Source organism: Rana temporaria, chromosome 4 (assembly GCF_905171775.1).
Source record: "Rana temporaria chromosome 4, aRanTem1.1, whole genome shotgun sequence".
Taxonomy (NCBI): domain Eukaryota; kingdom Metazoa; phylum Chordata; class Amphibia; order Anura; family Ranidae; genus Rana; species Rana temporaria.
Window position 1 is genome coordinate 371,080,293 of NC_053492.1, and position 20,615 is coordinate 371,100,907.

A 20,615-nucleotide genomic window follows, 5' to 3' on the forward strand; every position below is an offset into this window, starting at 1 on the left:
CAGTCATCTCTATGACCGTCAGAGGACCTGTGCGCGATGTGATGACATCACGCCCAGGTCCCCGTAAGTAAACAAAGCCGCAATTGCGGCTGCTAACCAACAGTAATCATGAGATCGGTGAATTTTTTTTCACCGATTTCATGCTTTCCAGCCTGGAGGAGAGATGTGGGGTCTTATTGACCCTGCATCTCTCCATAAAGAGTACCTGTCACACACATTCCTATTACAAGGGATGTTTACATTCCTTGTAATAGGAATAAAAGTGATAATAAAACAAATAAAATAAAAAAAAAGTGTAAAAAAATAAATAAATATGTAAGAAAAAAAAAAAAAAAAAAAACATATTTTTTTTAACGCCCCTGTCCCCAGTAACTCGCGCGCAGAAGCGAACGCACACGCAAGTCCCACCGACATATGTAAACGCCGTTTAAACCACATATGTGAGGTATCGCCCCATGCGTTGGAGTGCCAGCAACAATTCTAGCACTAGATCTCCTCTATAAATCTAAACTGGTAACCTGTAAAAAATTTCAAAGCGTAGCCTATGGAGATTTTTAAGTACCAAAGTTTGGCGCCATTCCATGAGTGTGCGCAATTTTAAAGCGTGACATGTTAGGTATCTATTTACTCGGTGTAACATCATCTTTCATATTTTACAAAAAAATTGGGCTAACTTTACTGTTTTGTTATTTTTTTAATTCATGAAACAATTTTTTTCCAAAAAAAAGGCGTTTGAAAAATTATTGCGCAAATACCGTGCAAGATAAAACGTTTCAATGACCGTCGTTTTATTCCCTAGGGTGTCTGCTAAAAAAACATATATAATGTTTGGGGGTTCTGCGTAATTTTCTAGCAAAAAAAATATGATTTGTACATGTAGGAGAGAAGTGTCAGAATAGGCCTGATATGGATGTGTGTATAACACCCCTGTATGGAAGTGGTTAAGAACGTTCGAGTCCCATAGACTTCAATGGGGTTCTAAAGTTGGCGCGAACGTTCGGTCCGTTCGAAGGTTCTGATGCGAACCGGGGGGTGTTCGGCTCATCCCTAGTAACAGGTGGTAGTGAAGATTTGGATGGCAGAAAGAGTGAAAGGTGTTAGATATTGGCTGAAGAAGAGCTCAATAATCTGGCAAACAGGAAGTGCAGAGACATGGCTTAAATCAGTAAGTTCATGGGAGAAGTAAAGAGTTCAAGGTTCACCAGAATAGATCAGACAGGGAGCTGTCCAGCATCTCAGATAACACAGCGAGAAGAGCTACAGCCAGACTGTTCAAACCTGGATCTTGAAAGACTGATAAGATCATAGTTCTGCATACTCCTCATGTGAGCTTGTGTCCAAACATTTTCATGCAGCAGAACCTAACTGGTTCCTAGTACCTCTCCTCCCGCTAGTTGTTGTTATAAAGAATATTACAATAGACTGAATTTAAGGAAATCCAGGTATCTAAACTGGTTTCACATAAAATATAAATGAACTTATGTATTAATAAATACAGAGCTGCATTCATTAGTGTCTTTTATATCTCCCTGGATTCCCCTTTAAATTGTTAGTTTCATGACAGACCTTTGAACCAAGGATATGTAGAGCAATGATTGGGCCTATCAAACTAACAAAAGGACATTAGAAAAATGCAATAAGATTACAATGTTTTGCCTAAGGAACAACTCTGATGAAAGCTGGGCATTTTTTTTTTTTTTTTACCCAACTTTGCAAACAAAGCAGAAAAAGATAATCCTGAAATGTTTTCAAGCCTTTTCAGTATAGTCAACTTCATTTTACCATAGAATTATTTCCAACGAATAAACCATTTAGAGCTGTGAAAAACTATTCAGTATACAAATTGCAATATATTTCAAAATATAAAGAATCTGGAGGTGGCATAGTAAGTAGTGTGATTCACATTACCTTTGAATGCTTTATTAAAGCCTGCAAGCTGAACACTTCCAACTTTTCAGAAGGAACTGTGCTAAGACTTTCAGCATATGGCAGTCCATTCCCTCCAAAGCACCACAGGCCTCTCTGAAATAATAATAATAATAATAATAAAAAATAAAAAAAAATCTAAATGACCATATCAAACCTAGCGGAATAACATATTAAGGCATACTATATATATATATATATACACTTAACCAAAAGAATCCCTATACCTTACTTTAGTGGAAAAAAATAAATTTGTTGACTTGCTATTGTTGGGAAATGCCAATGTCTGTGATTTATCTACACTGGCATTCTTGTACAAAAGATTTTATTGAAAAGACACATCAGCAAAAAAGTACAAAACAATGATGGACACATCATAAAGTAACAAACTACACTGGCATTCTATGCACTAATATTTAAAAAAAAAAAGTATTGCTTGGCAGACACCTGGCAAGTGTGACTGCCATACTCTCCTGATTCCAAGCCATATGGAATGATCTGGACTGTCTACTCAAGTCCCATTTGTGCCAACATGTATTGATAAGTACCTTGTTAATGTTATTAATAATTTAAAGTGGAGGTTCACCCAAAAACTAAATTTTTAACCTCAGATTGAGGCTCATTTTGGGAAGCAGAATCGGGTGTTTTTTTTTTTAAATCAAAGCAGTACTTACCGTTTTAGAGAGCGATCTTCTCCGCCGCTTCCAGGTATGGGTTGCGGGACTGGGCGTTCCTATTTGATTGACAGGTCGCATACAGCGCGTCACGATTTTCCGAAAGTAGCCCGAACGTCGGTGCGCAGGCGCCGTATAGAACCACACCGACGTTCGGCTTCTTTCGGCTACTCGTGACGCGCTGTATGCGACCGTCGGAAGCCTGTCAATCAAATAGGAATGCCCAGTCCCGAAGACCATACCCAGAAGCGGCGGAGAAGATCTATCTCTAAAACGGTAAGTACTGCTTCGATTTAAAAAAAACACCCGATTCTGCTTCCCAAAATGAACCTCAATGTAATGTTAAAAATTTTTTCCCGGGTGAACTGCTTTAATCAATACTATCTGCATTACCATTAGAAAAGAAAAAAAAAATTGGTGCATACTAGATAGAGGTGAGACTGCTATACACTTGGTATAAAGTGAGAGCTTTATTTCACTTTAGCGGAAAAATTGCTTTGATAGAAGACTCAAGGTTACACATATCAGAATGAATTATACATGGAAAATTATTTTCAGTTAAAACAGTTGGATACAAGGCTATGTCAGTAAAGATAGTTTATGGCCCAGATTCTCAAAGAGCTTACAACGGCCGGCGCAACGCCATGTACGCCGTCGTAAGTCCTAATCTGGGCCGTCGTATCTATGCGACTGATTCTTAGAATCAGTTACGCATAGATAACCATTAGATCCGACAGGCGTAAGGCTCTTACGTCGTCGGATCTTAAATGCAATTTTTTTTTGTCCGCTAGGTGTCGCCTCTGTCGTTTTCCCCGTCGAGTATGCAAATTAGCTAGATACGCGAATTCCCGAACGTACGCGCGGCCGACGCAGTAAAGTTACGACGTTTACGTTAGGCTTGTCCCGGCGTAAAGTTGCCCCTGGGTATATGAGGCGCAATCAATGTTAAGTATGGCCGTCGTTCCTGCGTCGAAATTTGAAAATTTACGTTGTTTGCGTAAGTCGTCCGTGAATGGGACTGGACGCCATTTACGTTCACGTCGAAAACCTTGCGACGTCATTTGGAGCAATGCACCCTGGGATTTTTTACAGGCGCATGCGCAGTTCGTTCGGCGCCGGGACGCACTTCATTTAAATGAAACACGCCCCCTACCCGCCGAATTTGAATTACGCGGCCTTTCGCTGCGTGATTTACGCTACGCCGCCGCAACTTTACACGCAAGTGCTTTGTGAATAAAGCACTTGCATGAAAAACTTGCGGCGGCGTAGCGTAAATGACATACGTTACGTCGCCGCAGAGATACGCCCGATCTACGAGAATCTGGGCCTGTATGTTTATATATTAATGGGTTAAGAAAAATCTAGGTGTCTGTTTTTGATATGCATTGGGACAATAGGCACCTGTCTTTTGAACTACATATTGTGAATAGATGTGGTCTTACTAGGATATCCAGATCCAAGCAGTGGTAGGGTTTGTAAGAAGGGCTTTAACTGGGGTATGTTTATACCGTGGTATTACATTTTTTGTATTTGAATAAGAGTTTTCATTAGAAGTACAGCTTGCATATGTATTCTTAGAGTCTTTGTTGAAACATATGTTTTCTACAGGGTCCACAGAAGTCCTACAAGCAGGTTTGTTTCCTTTTTGGGGGGGGGGGTGGTGAGTAATATAATTCTGGTCTAACAGGGGTCTAAACCATTATTGAAGTCAGATATAAATAGATATTTAAATATGTATTTGCAGTTCTGATACAAATTTAGAAATCTTCACTTACCCGTTGAGCTGCTAATGCTTGGGTACTCTCTCTCAAGGCCAGCGATGTAAAGTACTTTATACATTGGTCAAATTCACTTTGAGGTAGGGAAGACAGCAAATGATGAAGTCTATCTTCTATAGAATAATCCTGCCAAACAATTCAGGCATATATCAATAACAAAGGAACACTGGTTCAGATGACAAACTGGTCATCTGAAGGGCATTAAAAACTTCAAACAATATTCTTGGGGCACCTACTGTATGTCAAAAAACATGGCTGTCTATGGTAAACTGATGCAAAAAGTGATGCAAAATCTGAAGCTGACCTAGATTTCAACTGTTCCTTTAAAATTAGAGTTTAACTCACTCCACCTCCCTACCAGTCATCCCTGTTGATCTATTATTGTGATACACAGCCTTATTACCCACTAGAGTGGCATGAGAGGGAGCTGGTAGAACACTTAGCTCCACTTTTAATGGTTGACTGCATTAGGAAATAGAAGGCTGCCAGTACTGGAACGGTAAAAATGGAGTTGATATATAGTGCTATGTACCTACTGGTCACATGCCATCTACCTACTGGTCACATGCCATCTACCTACTGGTCACATGACATCTACCTACTGGCCACATGTCATCAAGATTGTGAATACGTAGAACACAAAAATACTATATTTACACACTGAACGTTTTTAAACCTTCGGGTACAATAATTAAACTTTTTTGGTTAAATGTGGAAATGACTGATCAACTTATCCTATAAAAGTAAAACTGTACCTCTTTACAAAGCATTAGTAAGATTATCTGGGATATCATGATTAGTTTTAGGCACCATTCCACAGAAATTATAGCCTGAAAAGGCTACAGAAGGGGCGAATGAATTAAGTAAGGGCATAAAGGATCTCAGTTGTTAAAATATGATGATGTAATTACCCAAAAGAACATATTCTTACTAGGAGACATGATGACGATTTATAAATACCTGAATTGTACATATCAAAAAATTCAGATTTAGCTTAAAGTTTGTTTTTTAAAAGTTAAATAAGAGGAACCCTTTATGGTTGAAAGAATTTTTTTTATACTACAGTTACAAAAAAGGCCACACTGACGGGTGCTAGATGTGCATACGTAGTGCTTCGTTCCAGTGATCTTCTCAGGAGGAATTCTACGAGGTGAACAATTTTCCTGAAGGGTAACTGAAGAATCTCATACATAAAATGCTTGAAATCTTAGGGGCTTAGAATGATTTATTTCTCTAAAGATAAAACAACATGTTTAAATCAAAAATTTCAAGAAGGCTTCTCTTTCTCTGGATAAAGTGGAGTTTAGGATGTAACATTCAAACTGACTTTTTTCCCTTTTACACAAGGCTGTGAATAAGACATGACTCAATCTTCTACTCACATCATTTACTTTTGGCAATGTTCGAGGTGGAAGAAAAAAACGAAGGTCTGTGTCCTTGCTCCTGGCCAAGCCAATTATTGTTCTTCTATCACATGCTTGCGCCACTGTTCTATACTGGTATTCTTAAAGAAATAAAAAAAAAACTTTTAGAAACAAATTGACAGTTTTTTTCCGATGCACCAAAAATTTATTTTTGATTATCCACTTTTTTGTCCCCTTAATAACTAGGCCATTCTTTGCGATACGGCACTGCGTCGCAAATTGCATGGTCACAATTGCAATGTTGTACCCAAACAAAACTGACATCGTTTTTTTTCCCACAAATAGATCTTTCTTTTGGTGGCATTTGATCAGCTCTACAGTTTTATTTTTTGCACTATAAACAAACAAAGTGCGACAATTTTGAAAAAGGTTTTTAACTTTTTGCTATAATACAGTGGTCATCAACCCTGTCCTCAGGGCCCACTAACAGGCCAGGTTTGCAAGATGACTATAGCCACTTGGAGCCGGGGAGAGCCGACTATGAGCGAGCGGCTATAGAAGCCTGGATTAGATGTTCCTGCTGTATTCATCCCTCGTTTCTGGATTAGTCATCAGCCAGGACTGTACCAGCTTCCCGAGCTTCACCATGTGTATTATGATGTAAGTGCTGGATACATTAAGTGTTATACCATTAAAAACAGAATACTCAGAGGCGCTTTTCTTTTTGTTTTCTTTCCTTGCATATTCTGAGCTGGCTTCGCTTTTGAAGAGCTGCCCTGAGCACCTGTCAGCCATCCTCATTAACCCTATAGTATTCTGTATGGACTGGAATTTATTGGACCAACTATTCTATGGACTGTTTGACCACCAACATATGTTGTGTTTTTAGCTTTAGTTTTAGCGCTACTTTAAATATCCCTTGTATGATTGATTGTGTATGCAGACACCCTGAGCGCTGAAACCTATTGCAATTCTTTGGGATAGATTTAGGGACTTTAATTTATTTGTATTTTTTTTACTAGAAATGGCGGTGATCTGTGATCGGCGGACAAATCTGACCCCAAATTACACTTTTTGGGGACCAGTGACATTATTACATTAATCAGTGCTATAAAAATGCACTGATCAATGTAAAACTTACACTGGCAGGGAAGGGGTTAACACTAGGGGGTGATCAAGGGCTTAACTGTGTTCCCTAGGTGTGTTCTAACTGTTTCAGGGCTGCCTGGGACATGACAGAGATCACTGTTCTCGATCACTGGGAACAGTAGATCTCTGACATGCCCCTTGTCAAAATGGGGATCCATCACTGGCACGCTCCCGTCCACAACTGAGCAAGCTGAGACGGCGATTCGTGCAGGGGAGCCAAACTGCCACAGTATAACTGCGGCGGCCGGTGCTTAAGCGGTAATTTAAAGCTGAACTCCAGAACAAAATCTATTTATGGACATTTGTAAATGACCTCTAATGATAGATGTCCCATGCGTGGATGCTGCTGCCACCTGGGAAAAGTGTGTGGGGTAAACAGTGCATCCGCAGCTGCTGCTAGAGGACTGACAGGGAATGGAGCCCATCCTGGCTCCTGCAAAGGTTCAAGAAATAAGGGGTGACCCTTGGATGTCACACATCTATGGTGTCCTACTGCAATGAATGGAGTGGCAACCTCAGCCTGGACTCTGACCAGGACACGCCTCCAACACATTTCACTCCACCCCCGAATCTTAGTCATTGGGGTCATGACTCCCCATGACCAAGCTCCAGGGGCTGGAGTGAAACGTGTTTGGAGCGTGCCCTGATCAGAGTTCAGGTTGAGGTTGCCACTAAATTCCTTGCAGCAGGACACCAAAGATGTGCAACTTCCAGGGGTCACCCCTCCCTTGTGGTGCTGTTGCATTAGGTAAAATTCTTAGCTTCATTCATCATGTACACTACTGTAAGTATCGAACTTCTGTAGATGAAACTTAAAGTTCTGGCTCAAGGACAATGGTGACAGTGGGTCACTATCTCTCCACCTTGTCCATCAGTTGAGCAAGCTATATTTCTGTCTCTATTACATTGTTGAAAGTAGGTTGCCTGCTTTCAACCTTATCCTTTCACAAAATGTCTTGTTCTCTTTTCACAGAATGCAACGTGTGATATATGTTGCAAATACAGCAGACTGTATATTGATTATATTAATGTTTAAACATTGTGTTGCTTACATAGGAATTAACAGATAGAAGGAATGAGTTTGGGATATGTTAAATGTATTTTTTTACTAATGATTTTAAAATTTGTAATAAATTACCTTTTTTAAATATTGCACAGCTCTTACAATTATCAAATATTGTTAATTTACTAGAATATAGATGGAGAATTAAGAGGACAGTTTTTGGGAGGTAGATAAACATGTATAATGTTGGATAAACTTTTAAAAAAACATGCACAATGTCTTCTAATCAACATAAAACCCAATGCCGATTGGGCTTTTGTTCATGTTAGAAATGCTTCTCTCCCCATCCACATGTATCTCAATGTACAGTACCTGATAGCACCATGTATTTGCCTATCAACACAAGCTGTATAAGGACGAAATCTACTTACACAATACCATCTATTAATCACTTACCTTGCCAATAATGGATCTTAGCCAAGCTTTCCACAGCTTTCAGACGGACCATTTTTTCAGGCGATTGGGTTTTCTTCAATAGAAGCCACACTGGAAACTCATGATCCTCCACATTGCATTTGCTGTGTGGTTCTTACAGCCCAATGAATACATAAAATACATGTCATATATTAAGCCCATTTATGCTTTTAAGAACACAGTATCCATTTCTATGATTATACCACTCAAGAAGGGCTACGCCAAAAAAATGTAAAATAAATCCGCTATGTGGCAAAACTTTTACTTTCAGACAGCTTATTATATGATGACTTTTGGTTGGTAGATGTTCCTTTCTGAGGACCTGTTCGAGTAGTTGCAGTAGGATGGCTGCCATTTAAACTACCGTATTTGCCGGTGTATAAGGCAACTGGGTGTATAAGACGACCCCTTATAAATGCATATTGGGACTCTACATATACATTTGAGCTTCAGTGGGCTTTTTGTAATATAATTATTCATTTATGTATATCATTTTTTCTGGTTTAGTGGCGCAGTTTTATTTCTTTTTCTACTGTGTAAATGTCACTGGCTGAAGGTGGTTAACACTAGGGGGCAATCAAGGGGTTAAATGTGTTAGCTAGGGAGTGATCCTAACTGTAGGGGGAGGGGACTCACAAGAGGAGGAGACCGATCAGTGTTCCTCTGTACTGGGAACACACATCGGTCTCCTCTCACCTGATGGAACATGGATCGAGTTTACACACACAGTTCCACGGTCCTGCTCTGTTATCGGGCAGTGCCCGGCGGACATCGCGGTCGCTGGGCACGCGCATCGGCTCCCGAGTAACACGGCGGCGCACACCCCTTAGACGGCTGGGAAGCCCAGGACGTCATATGACGCCCGCCCAGGATGGGAGATCCCTCCTGTGGACGTCATTTGAAAATGGAGCGGGGTATGAAGTGGTTAATAAACACGCATTAAAAATGCACAGGTGTGAACCAGCCCTCAATGAACAGACTACAAGTACAGTCAGCCATTGAGGCTGACATCTTGTAGTTCTCAATGAACTGTGAGGGCCCTGTTGAGCATCCTTGCAATGCTCTGCAGGCTCCTTAGAAAAAAAATAATCAATGCAAATTTTTTTTTACCTGCAAGAAAATGTGCATTTATTTTTTAATTTTTCAAAAGGTAAACTTATCCTTTAACATGCTAATGTATTTTCCAAATCAGTTTTAATTTTCTGTACAGATTTTATAATTTCTCCATTACTTTCTGTCCCAGGAACAATCCTCACCGGAATAAGTAGAGAGGGTGAATTTGCAGTGGGGACACACAGAGCTAAAACAAAAAGTTTCTCACCCTTCCTCACTTTATCAGAAACGGTTTGGCTATAGATACACTTTAATGGATTTCAACTTTGTTCGATATTCTGTATAATTTGATTTCATACAAGCATTGTTCATAAAAACTGGCCTGCAACCATTATGACAAAAAAATATACCTCCATCAGACTCTCTTTGAAAGATATTGGCTGAGGCTTCCAAAGCTTTTCTTGCTGTTTTGTGGAGTTCTTTTCTTATTCGATTTGTAAAGCCTAAAGGCAGAAAGAACACATCAATACTGAAGATGGAAAAGAAGATGATTAATATTGTATGGAAGTTGCGACTTCCTTCCAAAATGAACTTATAAGATGTATGTTACTGTAAATTGAATATTTTTAGTGAAACATTTATTTTCTTTGATAACTAAACTCTAAATGTTAATTGGCTGTATACCAATTAAAACTTTAGCAATAGTTAGGATCTGAAATACACAGAGGGGAACTAAAACAATTAGGATTGAACCTCTGACCTGGTGGTCAGCAGTTCATGTTATGCTGTAGCTTACACCTGCCCTTATTAAAGTGGAGGTTCACCCAAAAACTAAATTTTTAACATTAGATTGAGGCTCGTTTTGTGAAGGGGAATCGGGTGTTTTTTTTTAAATCGAAGCAGTACTTACCGTTTTAGAGAGCGATGTTCTCCGCCGCTTCCGGGTATGGGCTGCGGGACTGGGCGTTCCTATTTGATTGACAGGCTTCCGACGGTCGCATACAGCGCGTCACGATTTTCCGAAAGTAGCCGAACGTCGGTGCGCAGGCGCCGTATAGAGCCGCACCGACGTTCGGCTTCTTTCGGCTACTCGTGACACGATGTATGCGACCGTCGGATGCCTGTCAATCAAATAGGAACGCCCAGTCCCGCAGCCCATACCCGGAAGCGGCGGAGAAGATCTGTCTCTAAAACGTTAAGTACTGCTTCGATTAAAAAAAAAACACCCGATTCCCCTTGACAAAACGAGCCTCAATCTAATGTTAAAAATAGTTTTTCGGGTGAACTCCCGCTTTAAGTGTGCTTTAGTAGATTGCTGGACATTAACCACATGCCTCATCAACAAGTTAGTTTGGTCATATCCTGGTGCCAAGTATGCCCTACTTCTTCATGCCATGGATATTGCTGCACATTAATTGGGTAGGTTTGTATGCCAGATGGCATCAAATGGTAGCTCTTCCCTATCCATACAACCCCCTCCCTCCACTGCCCTCATCTTCTCCCTCCTCTTTAAAAGCTCCACCATCTGTCATATGTCTTACCTTTGCTGAATTATTAAGATGAAATACCTATCCGGCTGTAGTACCTCCCAGTATACTATACTATACTATACTACAGTCACTTGCAAGGGAGATCATGCAGTAGGAGCATCAACAACTGGTCACCAGAGAAAAAATGGAGACCACAGAGGATGCAGCCTACCATGCACCCCCTCCTGCCCATGACTGCACTGGGCACCTGTTCTGTATCTCCCTTGTCCGTGTCTGGCACTCAGTGGGATCTGTGCAGGAGATCTGACCTGTGGGAGCTATTGGGAGATAAGCTATCACCAGAAGCTGGACTTCAGTGTTACCAAGTGATAGTGGTGAGCAGTGAGCAGAAGACCTGTGGTGGTGGTACTGAGTTCCCCCCTAGTTCCTGCTGAAAAAAAGCCCTGGTGCTTACTCTGTTCATCACCTCTTATCATTGCTCTGTCTACCTGTCTGGAACCTGGTCTCTATTTAGAATTGGGTTGTCTGTGGCTGATCTGACCCTTAGCCTGCTGAATCTGAATCTGACTCTGCTGTTTGCACTAACTACCTGGTGACACAATAAGTTGACCAAACTCCATGACAGGAGCAATTCCCTGTACAGGTGTTTCAGAAAACCTCTAATACAACTAAGGTGAGTCAACCTAAATGGCAAAGAAAAGTGATGTCAAAACCTGAAATGTGTAACAGCATTCCTGATCCATAACTTGGGAAATGTTTGCCAGGATTTCAAGAAAGTGTGAATGCGGATTTCCTCTCTGAAATATGAATGGGATATCACCGATTGAAGAGACTAGGCAGATTTGCATTTACTTTAGTATGTAAATCCACAAACCATATTTTAAACGACTACAACTATGAATATAAATAGGGCTTTGCTGAGCAGCAGCCAGACAAGGGAGAGGTAAGCACCCAAGCAATAGTGCCCCATGCTGAAGGAACATTTAACTCCAATGCAGGTATCAAAGAAAGCAAATTCTATTTGTGGAATGGACTTCCTCGAACTGACTAGCTGTAGCACTTTGCAAAAGATCTGTGCTGAAAAAGTAAAAAACTACTAAGAAAGAAACCTTTTAACTGAAATGTTAGGTTTATATGTAGCTCTAGTTAAGCCTTGTACACATGACAGGATTTCCTGTCGGGAAAACTGCCATGAGAGCTTTTGGTTGGGAAAACGCAGTGTGTATGCTCCATTGCAGTTTTCCCAACAGGAAAACTGCCCGAAAAAAAAAAAAAGAGAACCAGCTGTCTTTTTTCTCGCCGGGATTCCCAGCATTTTTTAACCCGGTAGTTTTCCTACGGAAAACACTGCGATGGAGCATACAAACGGCCGGGATTCCAGACCAAAGCTCTCATGGCAGTTTTCCTGATGGGAGACACGGTTGTGTGTAGGGAGAAAAAGTTACAGAGCAGGTTCTCGGTTTTCCCGGCAGACTTTTTACCGCCGGGAATCCCATACATGTGTACGAGGCTTCACACTTTTATGTCATTGTACACATTTTACCATTAAAACGTTTGTTACCTCCAACATTTCATATAGCTGATATGTGCCTGCTGTACCATGTACTTATATAAGAAAGTATCATGTTCTCTTTGTATTGCTTCCTTTATGTGAAATCCCTGTTGTTCCTGAAAGTGCCACTGCTTTCCTATTAGAAACTGACCACACTAAACAGAAGAGCACATCGTGATCAGTTCTCTAGCTATGCCTGCTCTCCTCCAATGATCAGACTTGTCGTGACACGTCCCCGCTGCACAGCCATTCACTGGGAGCTTGGTGTGCTGATGCTCCTCCTCCCCCTTGCGCTTATGCAGCCAGGAACAGAGGGAATGTGATCACTTATTAAAAAAAAGGAAAAGAGGTATTTATAATTGTAACGGTCAGGGGTTAACGCCGTTACGATATTCCATTCGACCAACCCAAGACAGCTTCCGACACTCCACAATCCAGCAGACAGGACCCATTGGATTTCCCCCAGAAACGAGACACACACAGCTCTGTTCTCTGGTTCCAAACAGAATAGATCTTTTAATGGTAAAACTCAGGTTTTTATACAGTTAGCAACCACAAAGAATGCTGCAGTAATCAAAGGGACAATGACACACTCCACCCACAACATCACACAATGGGTCCTAACGAGTCCCCCTCAATCCACATCTTAGACAGACTTTCTGGTGCCAGATCTACTTGAGTTAATTACTATAGCTGACATGGCAGACGTCTCGACTCCGGCTCTTTTCACCTTCTATTCAATACACATTCCTTTAGTAAACATAAGTCAGACGTCTGACCTTTAGAGGGTGCTAAGTCACATCACATATTATCATCAATAGACTTTCACACAATACCGTGTCAATTAGCATAGCACCATGAAATATCTTAGGAGCCAGGCTTAATTAACACCTTAACAGTATGTGTCCCCACATTGAATGAGACACTCTCCTATTGACCTGTTGGGTTCAGAATTAACCACCTGTAAAATTTCAAGATATCCTGCAATACATTGTGAATTATCCTTACTGTCCCATCTCATGTAATTCAAGATATCATTTCTCAGTCATCCTATGCCCCTAGTGGACATAGGATGACCCTAGACACAATAGTCATTGGTAAAGCTGACACAGGAGTATCCTTCAAGAGCCTCTGGGTCCCACGGGCCATACCCTTACAATAATTATATATATATATATATATATATATATATATATATATATATATATATATATATATAAACATGTTTTGCCTTTCATTTATATTTTAAACTGAATAGGTTGTTTTACAAAGTGATCGTTTACAATCCCTTTAACATCTTAAATGTTGTTGTTTATTTCACATGTAACAGAAAGTATTAATATTTAATCATAGGTATGATTGCCTATTTTTTCCACAAGTTATTGATTATATTAATACCCATTAACCCAATTTTTTAATCTGTGTATAATTGTTATTCCACAATTGAGTGCACAGCTCATAATCACTGGGAAACAAAAACATGTGGAAATCTTTCTTACTTTGGAAGTCATTTTGATCCAATGGGACGGTGTGCAAGTAAATGTAGGACTTAAGCTTCTCCTGCCGCACTGCTTGTGTATCGAGCGTAATAGACCTTCTAAGAGACTGGATTTCATATGTGAAAAGCAAACACCCGCTGATTAAAAGAAAAAGGAAGAAAATCTTTAAAACAGGCTGCAAGGGAACTGTAAATAGATGAGCTGCTGTAGAAAAAAAGCAAAATAAATTTATGTGGAAGTGATGCTAATAGTAGCCAATGAGATGGTTGCTATTGCTGTTTGCTCAAGTGTAGTTAAAACTGCAATACTTACCTTAGCAGCCCTATTATGAAGATCTATTACTAAAAAGTTGAGTCCTTCACCTGATCCTCAGGCTGCCTAGGGCTGCAGTTGGAGTTGTACTCATTCTTACAACGTTGATGAAAGCTGTGCTATGTGGCTACCTGAGACCTGTACTGTCCATTCCAGAACTAACAGCACTTGCCAGTGCAGGTAAAATGCATTTTTTTTTTAATCAAATTTCACTGTCTTAAAATGGTCATGTTCAAACCAAACTACTTTATTAAATTAAAGGGTTTGTAAAGGTTAGTTATCTATCTTCTAAATACGTTCCTTTAACCGGTTAAGACCCGGACCAATATGCAGGTTAAGGACCTTGCCCCTTTTTGAGTTTTGGCACTGCGTCGCTTTAACTGATAATTGCGCGGTCGTGCGACGTGGCTCCCAAACAAAATTGGCGTCCTTTTTTCCCCACAAATAGGGCTTTCTTTTGGTGGTATTTGATCACCTCTGCGGTTTTTATTTTTTGCGCTATAAACAAAAATAGAGCGACAATTTTGAAAAAAATGCAATATTTTTTACTTTTTGCTATAATAAATATCCCCAAAAAAGATATAACATTTTTTTTCCCTCAGTTTAGGCCGATACGTATTCTTCTACCTATTTTTGGTAAAAAAAAATTCGCAACTAGCGTTTATTAATTGGTTTGTGCAAAATTTATAGCGTTAAACAAAATAAAGGATAGTCTTATGGCATTTTTATTAATATTTTTTTTTAATACTAATGGCGGCGATCAGTGATTTTTTTCATGACTGCGACATTATGGTGGACACATCGGACACTTTTGACACATTTATGGGACCATTGTCATTTTCACAGCGAAAAGTGCTATAAAAATGCACTGATTACTGCGAAAATGGCAGTAAAGGGGTTAACCACTAGGGGGCGCTGTAGGGGTTAAGTGTGAACTCATGTGTGTTTCTAACTGTAGGGGGCGGGGCTGGACGTGTGACGTCAGTGATCGTCATTCCCTATATAAGGAGAGAAGAACTGGGAAGGTTTGTTTACACTCGCCTCTACCCGTTCTTCAGCTCCTGTGACCTGATCGCGGGACACCCGTGGCGATCGGGTCCGCGGGCGCGATCACGGAGCTTCGGACCGTGTCGTCAGCGCGCCGCCGCCGGCGCGCTCGCTACCTACGGCTGGGCTCTTAAAGGGGACGTCCATGTGCCCAGCCGTGCCATCGTGCCAACGTATATATTCGTGCGACGGTCCTTAAGTGGTTAAGCTAGTGCATTGTCGGTTCACGTACCTTCTCCTTTGATTTTCCTTCTGAATGTTTTTTTCTTTGTCTGAATTTCTCACTTCCTGTTTCTCCTTAGTAAGCTTGCCCCCATCATCCATGGGGTTAGTCAGTCAGAACAGCTTACTGAGGAGGAACAGGAAGTGAGAAATTCAGACAAAGAAAAAAAAACATTTAGAAGGGAAATCAAAGGAAAGGGTAAGTGAACCAACAATGCACTAGCTTAAAGGAACCTATTTAGAAAATAAAAAACAAACCTTTACAACCCCTTAAAAGAAACGTTGTGATTTGGGGTTATGAGAAACACAGCTGTACTGACATACAACTTCTAAACAGACTACATGTGTTGGTGCATCTAAAATATTTTCCACAAAAAGAAAGTACACATAAAAACAAATTCTTTTTTTTTTTAGTTTTGGATTCTGTGGGGAAGGGTTGAACCCCTCCACCATCTTATTTTGCCATCTACATCCCTGCTTAGGTTATCATGGGAGGAAGAGGAGAAAGGCAATCATTCAACCGGGACGAATGTTCTAATGACAAATGTCCAAAATGGGAATTTCCCTCCCTTTAGGCAGATCTCTTCAAGACAGGAAGTAAAGTGAAATCTCCTCAGCATGACACAGACAACAAAGAAGCAACCTGATATGGGGTTAACGCTTCCCTACTCAATCCTAACTTAAAAACATATTTGTACAATGCATACACTTTAAATGCATATGTTGTACTCCAACTTACTATGACCTTGAAGCAGTGTTAATTTTGGCAGCAAATTTTGATTTCGTTTTAGTTTAATGCCACGTACACACGATGGGAAATTCCGACAACAAAACCGTGGATTTTTTTCCAGACGGATTGTTCGCTCAAACTTGTGTTGCATACACACGGTCACAAAAATGTTGTTGGAAATTCCGAATGTCAAGAATGTGGTGACGTACAACACTACAACGAGACGAGAAAAATTAAGTTCAATGATTCCGAGCATGCGCAGGATTTTTAATGCGTCAGAATTGCATACAGACGATCAGAATTTCCGACAAGAACTTTTGTTGTCGAAAAATTTGAGCACCAGCTCTCAAATTTTTGTTGTCGAAAATTCCGACAGCAAATATCCAATGGAGGGAGTGTACACACGGTCGGAATTTCTGACAAAAAGCTCACATCGAACATTTGTTGTCGGAATTTTCCGATCGTGTGTCTTAGGACTAAAATTGCATTTTAGTTTTAGTCCCATTTTAGTCTTCTGCGTTGTTTTAGTTTTTGTCATATTTATTCGACTAAAACTCCAGTACATTTTAGTCGACTAAAATCACCAGTACATTTTAGTCGACTAAAACTAATTTTAGTTGTCTAAAATCGAATGGATGTAATTAAATTGTAATGCCGCATACACACCATCACTTTATGTGATGAAAAAAAACGACACTTTCTGTGAAGTAAAAAATGACGTTTTTGAAACTTCAATTTTCAAAGACGAAGTTGCCTACACACCATCGTTTTTCTCACAATGTTCTTGCAAAGTGAGGTTACGTTCCACCACGTTTTACCATTGAAGCTTGCTTCATAAGTAGCTTCTGGGCATGCGTGGATGAAAAAACGTCTTAGAAAACGACGTTTTTTGCTACACACGGTCAATTTCTGTGAAGTAAAAAGTGCACTTTTGAAAAACGACACATAAAATTGAAGCATGCTTCAATTTTTTTTGGTCGTTTTTTACAAGACATAAAACGACGTTTTCCCCCACACACAGTCAATTAAAGTGACGTTTTTAAAAACGTCATTTTTTTTTCATCACATAAAGTGATGGTGTGTACGCGGCATAATGCATTAGTTAACATTTCTCTACAATGTCCAAACTCATTATATACTGCTGGAGTGAAAAATCTAATATGTTATTATTTATGGCATTGAGGTATGAATATGCACTACAGACCAGTGTTAATTATGAAGTCTATTTAGTTTTAGTCTTATACCCCGTACACACGATCACTTTTTGTCATGAAAGAAAACAACGTTATTCATCATGAAAAAAAAGGACGTTTTTCCAACTTCATCATAAAAAATGACGTTGCCCACACACCATCGTTTTTGTAAAATGATGAACAAAGCGCGGTGACGTACAACACGTACGACGGCACTCTAAAGGGGAAGTTCTATTCTCCTTTGGGCTGCTTTTAGCTTATTCCTTGTTAGTAAAAGACGATTCATGCTTTTCTGTCTGTTACAGCGTGATGAATGTGCTTACTCCATTATGAATGGTAGTTTTACCAGAACGAGCGCTCCCATCTCATAACTTGCTTCTGAGCATGCTGGGGTTTAAAACTTTGTTTTAGCCTACACACAATCATTTTTTACAACACAAAAAACGACATTTTCAAAAACGACATAAAAAATTGAAGCATGTTCGAATTTTTTGTTTGTAGTTTTTCAGAAGACGGAAAACGATGTGAAGCCCACACACGATCATTTTAAATGACGTTTTTAAAAATGTAATTTTATTTCATGCCAAAAAAACGACCGTGTTTAGTCTTTTGACTAAAATGCCATTTTAGTTTTCGTCGTATTTTAGTCATCTCAATTGTTTTAGTTCTAGTCTTATTTTAGTCGACTAAAATGTTTTAATTGTTTTAGTCGACTAAATTAATACTGCCTTGAAGGGCAGCATGGGACACATATTTAATTTAAATATTCATTTACCTACCTAACACCAACTAACCTTGATCCAATACAATGTATTACTCATTAGTCCCAAACTGTTTTATATAATTATTGGGGCCCTATTACTGGAACTTACATTACTCAGGATTGATCATCAATCTATCTGTTTTCTCTTGTCCCTTTACTTTTACAACCATGTATACACGAACTTACCCTAATAACAATGATCCTGTTATCTTGGCGATATTTTCTGAAACAAAAACAGAATTAGGCACTGTGTGAAATTTACAGTGGGTACATTATTATGTTGTCATCAGACCATAATTTATTTCTCCTCAGCCAATTTATTTTTTTGGTCATGATTACACAGATTTTATTTGTGGTTGGCGTAGCACAGCGGCGTAATGGTTAGCACCTGTCTTGAAGCACTGGGCCCTTGTTTTGAAGCTTGGCCAAGGCATTATCTGCATGGAATTTGTATGTCCTCCCTGCGCTTGTTTCCTTTGGGTACTCCATTTTTCTCCCACACTCCAAAGACATGTTCGTAGGTTAATTGGCTCCTATCTAAATTGGCCCTAGTATAAGTGCACAAACTGTCTATGTACATGTGTTATCACAATCAGCAGGCTGGTCTCAAGCCCATGCAAATAAGAAGGATTGAGGAAAGACCCAACAACTAACAACAATGTGGTAAAAAAACTTACCAAGAGAATTTTATGGATTCTACGGTTCTAAAGCTGGTCCATAGAATCTTTGAGAGTCAGATAGACTAAATAGATATCACCAACACACACTCACAGTTAAAGTGGATGTTCACCGATGCCACCATCCATGCCTAAGGCCCCATACACACGAGAGGATTTATCCGCAGATACGGTCCAGCGGACCGTTTCCACGGATAAATCCTCTCAAAGATTTCCGCTGATTTCGATGGGATGGAGTGTACACACCATCGCATTGAAATCCGCACGGAAATCCTCTGCCGATGACGTGTCGCGCCGTCGCCGCGATTATGACGCGGCGACGGGCGCGACGCTGTCATATAAGGAATTCCACGCATGCGTCAAATCATTACGACGCGTGCGGGGAATCCCTTTGGACGAATGGATCCGGTAAGTCTGTACAGACGAGCGGATCCATCCGTTGGAATGGATTCCAGCAGATGGATATGTTGTGCAGCACAACAAATATCCGATCTGCTGGAATCCATCCCAGAGGAGATTTCTCCGCGGAAACAGATCCGCTGGCGTGTACACACCATAGGATCTATCCGCAGAAACCCATTTGCTGGGATTTATCTGCGGATGGATTCTATCGTGTGTACGGGGCCTAAGAGGAGAATGCCAAAAATGACTCCTGCAACCTCCTGCTATCCCTAAAGGCTCATACACACGGTAGGACATCCAACAAAATTTCCCTTGGATTTTTGTCCTAATTGATTTGTCCTGCCACACCCATAGCATACACACAGTCAGACTTTTCTGCAAACTTTTCTAAAAGTTTCCTAACATCACGTGTTTTTTTTTGCTCTTTTCTGCTCTTTACCGCCTCCCTTTGGTTAACTTCTGCTATTGTTTGTTGCTTTTAACATTGGTTTTGAGCATTCGTATTTGCACTTTGTCCAAAAGTTGGTTGGATTGCTGTACACACGGTCACACAAAGCACCATCTGACTTTTGTTGCCGAAAAGTTGGTCCGTTCGCAGACCCAACTTTTTGTTGGATGAAACCAGAAAAAGTTGGTCTGATGGAGCGTACACACGGTCGGACAAATTTGAAAAGTTGCAGATTTTGAAGTTGGTTGGCCAAAAGTCCTACCGTGTGTACAGGGCTTAACACATATTCCAGGAGGGCAGAAACTCACAGTGGCCAGTGGCCGGAGTTAAAACACATCATTATTGGCTGGCTGAATGAACCTGACCAACAATGACTAAGGAGTACCAAGACAGCGGCAGGGGCTGTGATACCTGAATAACAAATCACAACAGAACAAAGCAGGGTTTGCTGGGTAGGTAAGTATGCGAATTCAGAACAATGCTGCACAACAGGTATGAGAGGTTTAGAAATACATTGCAGGCGGGGTAAGAGTGAAGTTCCTCTTTAAGAGTATTCCCAGGAATATGTATGGGTTCCCAGCCATGTCCAACTCAAGTTCTAGCCTGGTGTCACCCACCTTCAGCTTGCATAGTAAAGCTCCAGCCTTCGCTTTCCCCCTCATCTTTTTCAAGTGAGGCTACACTTCACAGTGATGAGTTAATGGACAGTCCTATCAGTTTACCAAGGCCTCACTCCAAACAAAAATAAAATAAAAAATTCTGTTTTTAATAGAATAGGGAAGAATTAGGGTCTTTGCCTGTGTCCTTGTTGGAGAGATTTCCCTTCACTTCTCATTTTGACAATACCTCTCCAACAAGG

At 40.3% G+C, this 20,615-nt stretch overlaps 1 protein-coding gene across 2 annotated transcripts in view; it reads right to left on the reverse strand.

Annotated features, from left to right (window-relative positions):
- SERAC1 (serine active site containing 1) overlaps positions 1–20,615 on the reverse strand; it is a 112,585-nt gene that overhangs the window by 38,442 nt on the left and 53,528 nt on the right. For both annotated transcript variants that reach the window (XM_040350951.1, XM_040350949.1), the window contains exons 3-9: positions 18,416–18,452; positions 13,963–14,099; positions 9,832–9,924; positions 8,351–8,482; positions 5,761–5,882; positions 4,376–4,504; positions 1,909–2,022 (exon numbers count right to left, since the gene is read on the reverse strand). In XM_040350951.1, the coding sequence (XP_040206885.1) occupies positions 1,909–2,022; positions 4,376–4,504; positions 5,761–5,882; positions 8,351–8,482; positions 9,832–9,924; positions 13,963–14,099; positions 18,416–18,452 (764 nt within the window). The remainder of the gene's footprint in view (positions 1–1,908; positions 2,023–4,375; positions 4,505–5,760; positions 5,883–8,350; positions 8,483–9,831; positions 9,925–13,962; positions 14,100–18,415; positions 18,453–20,615) is intronic.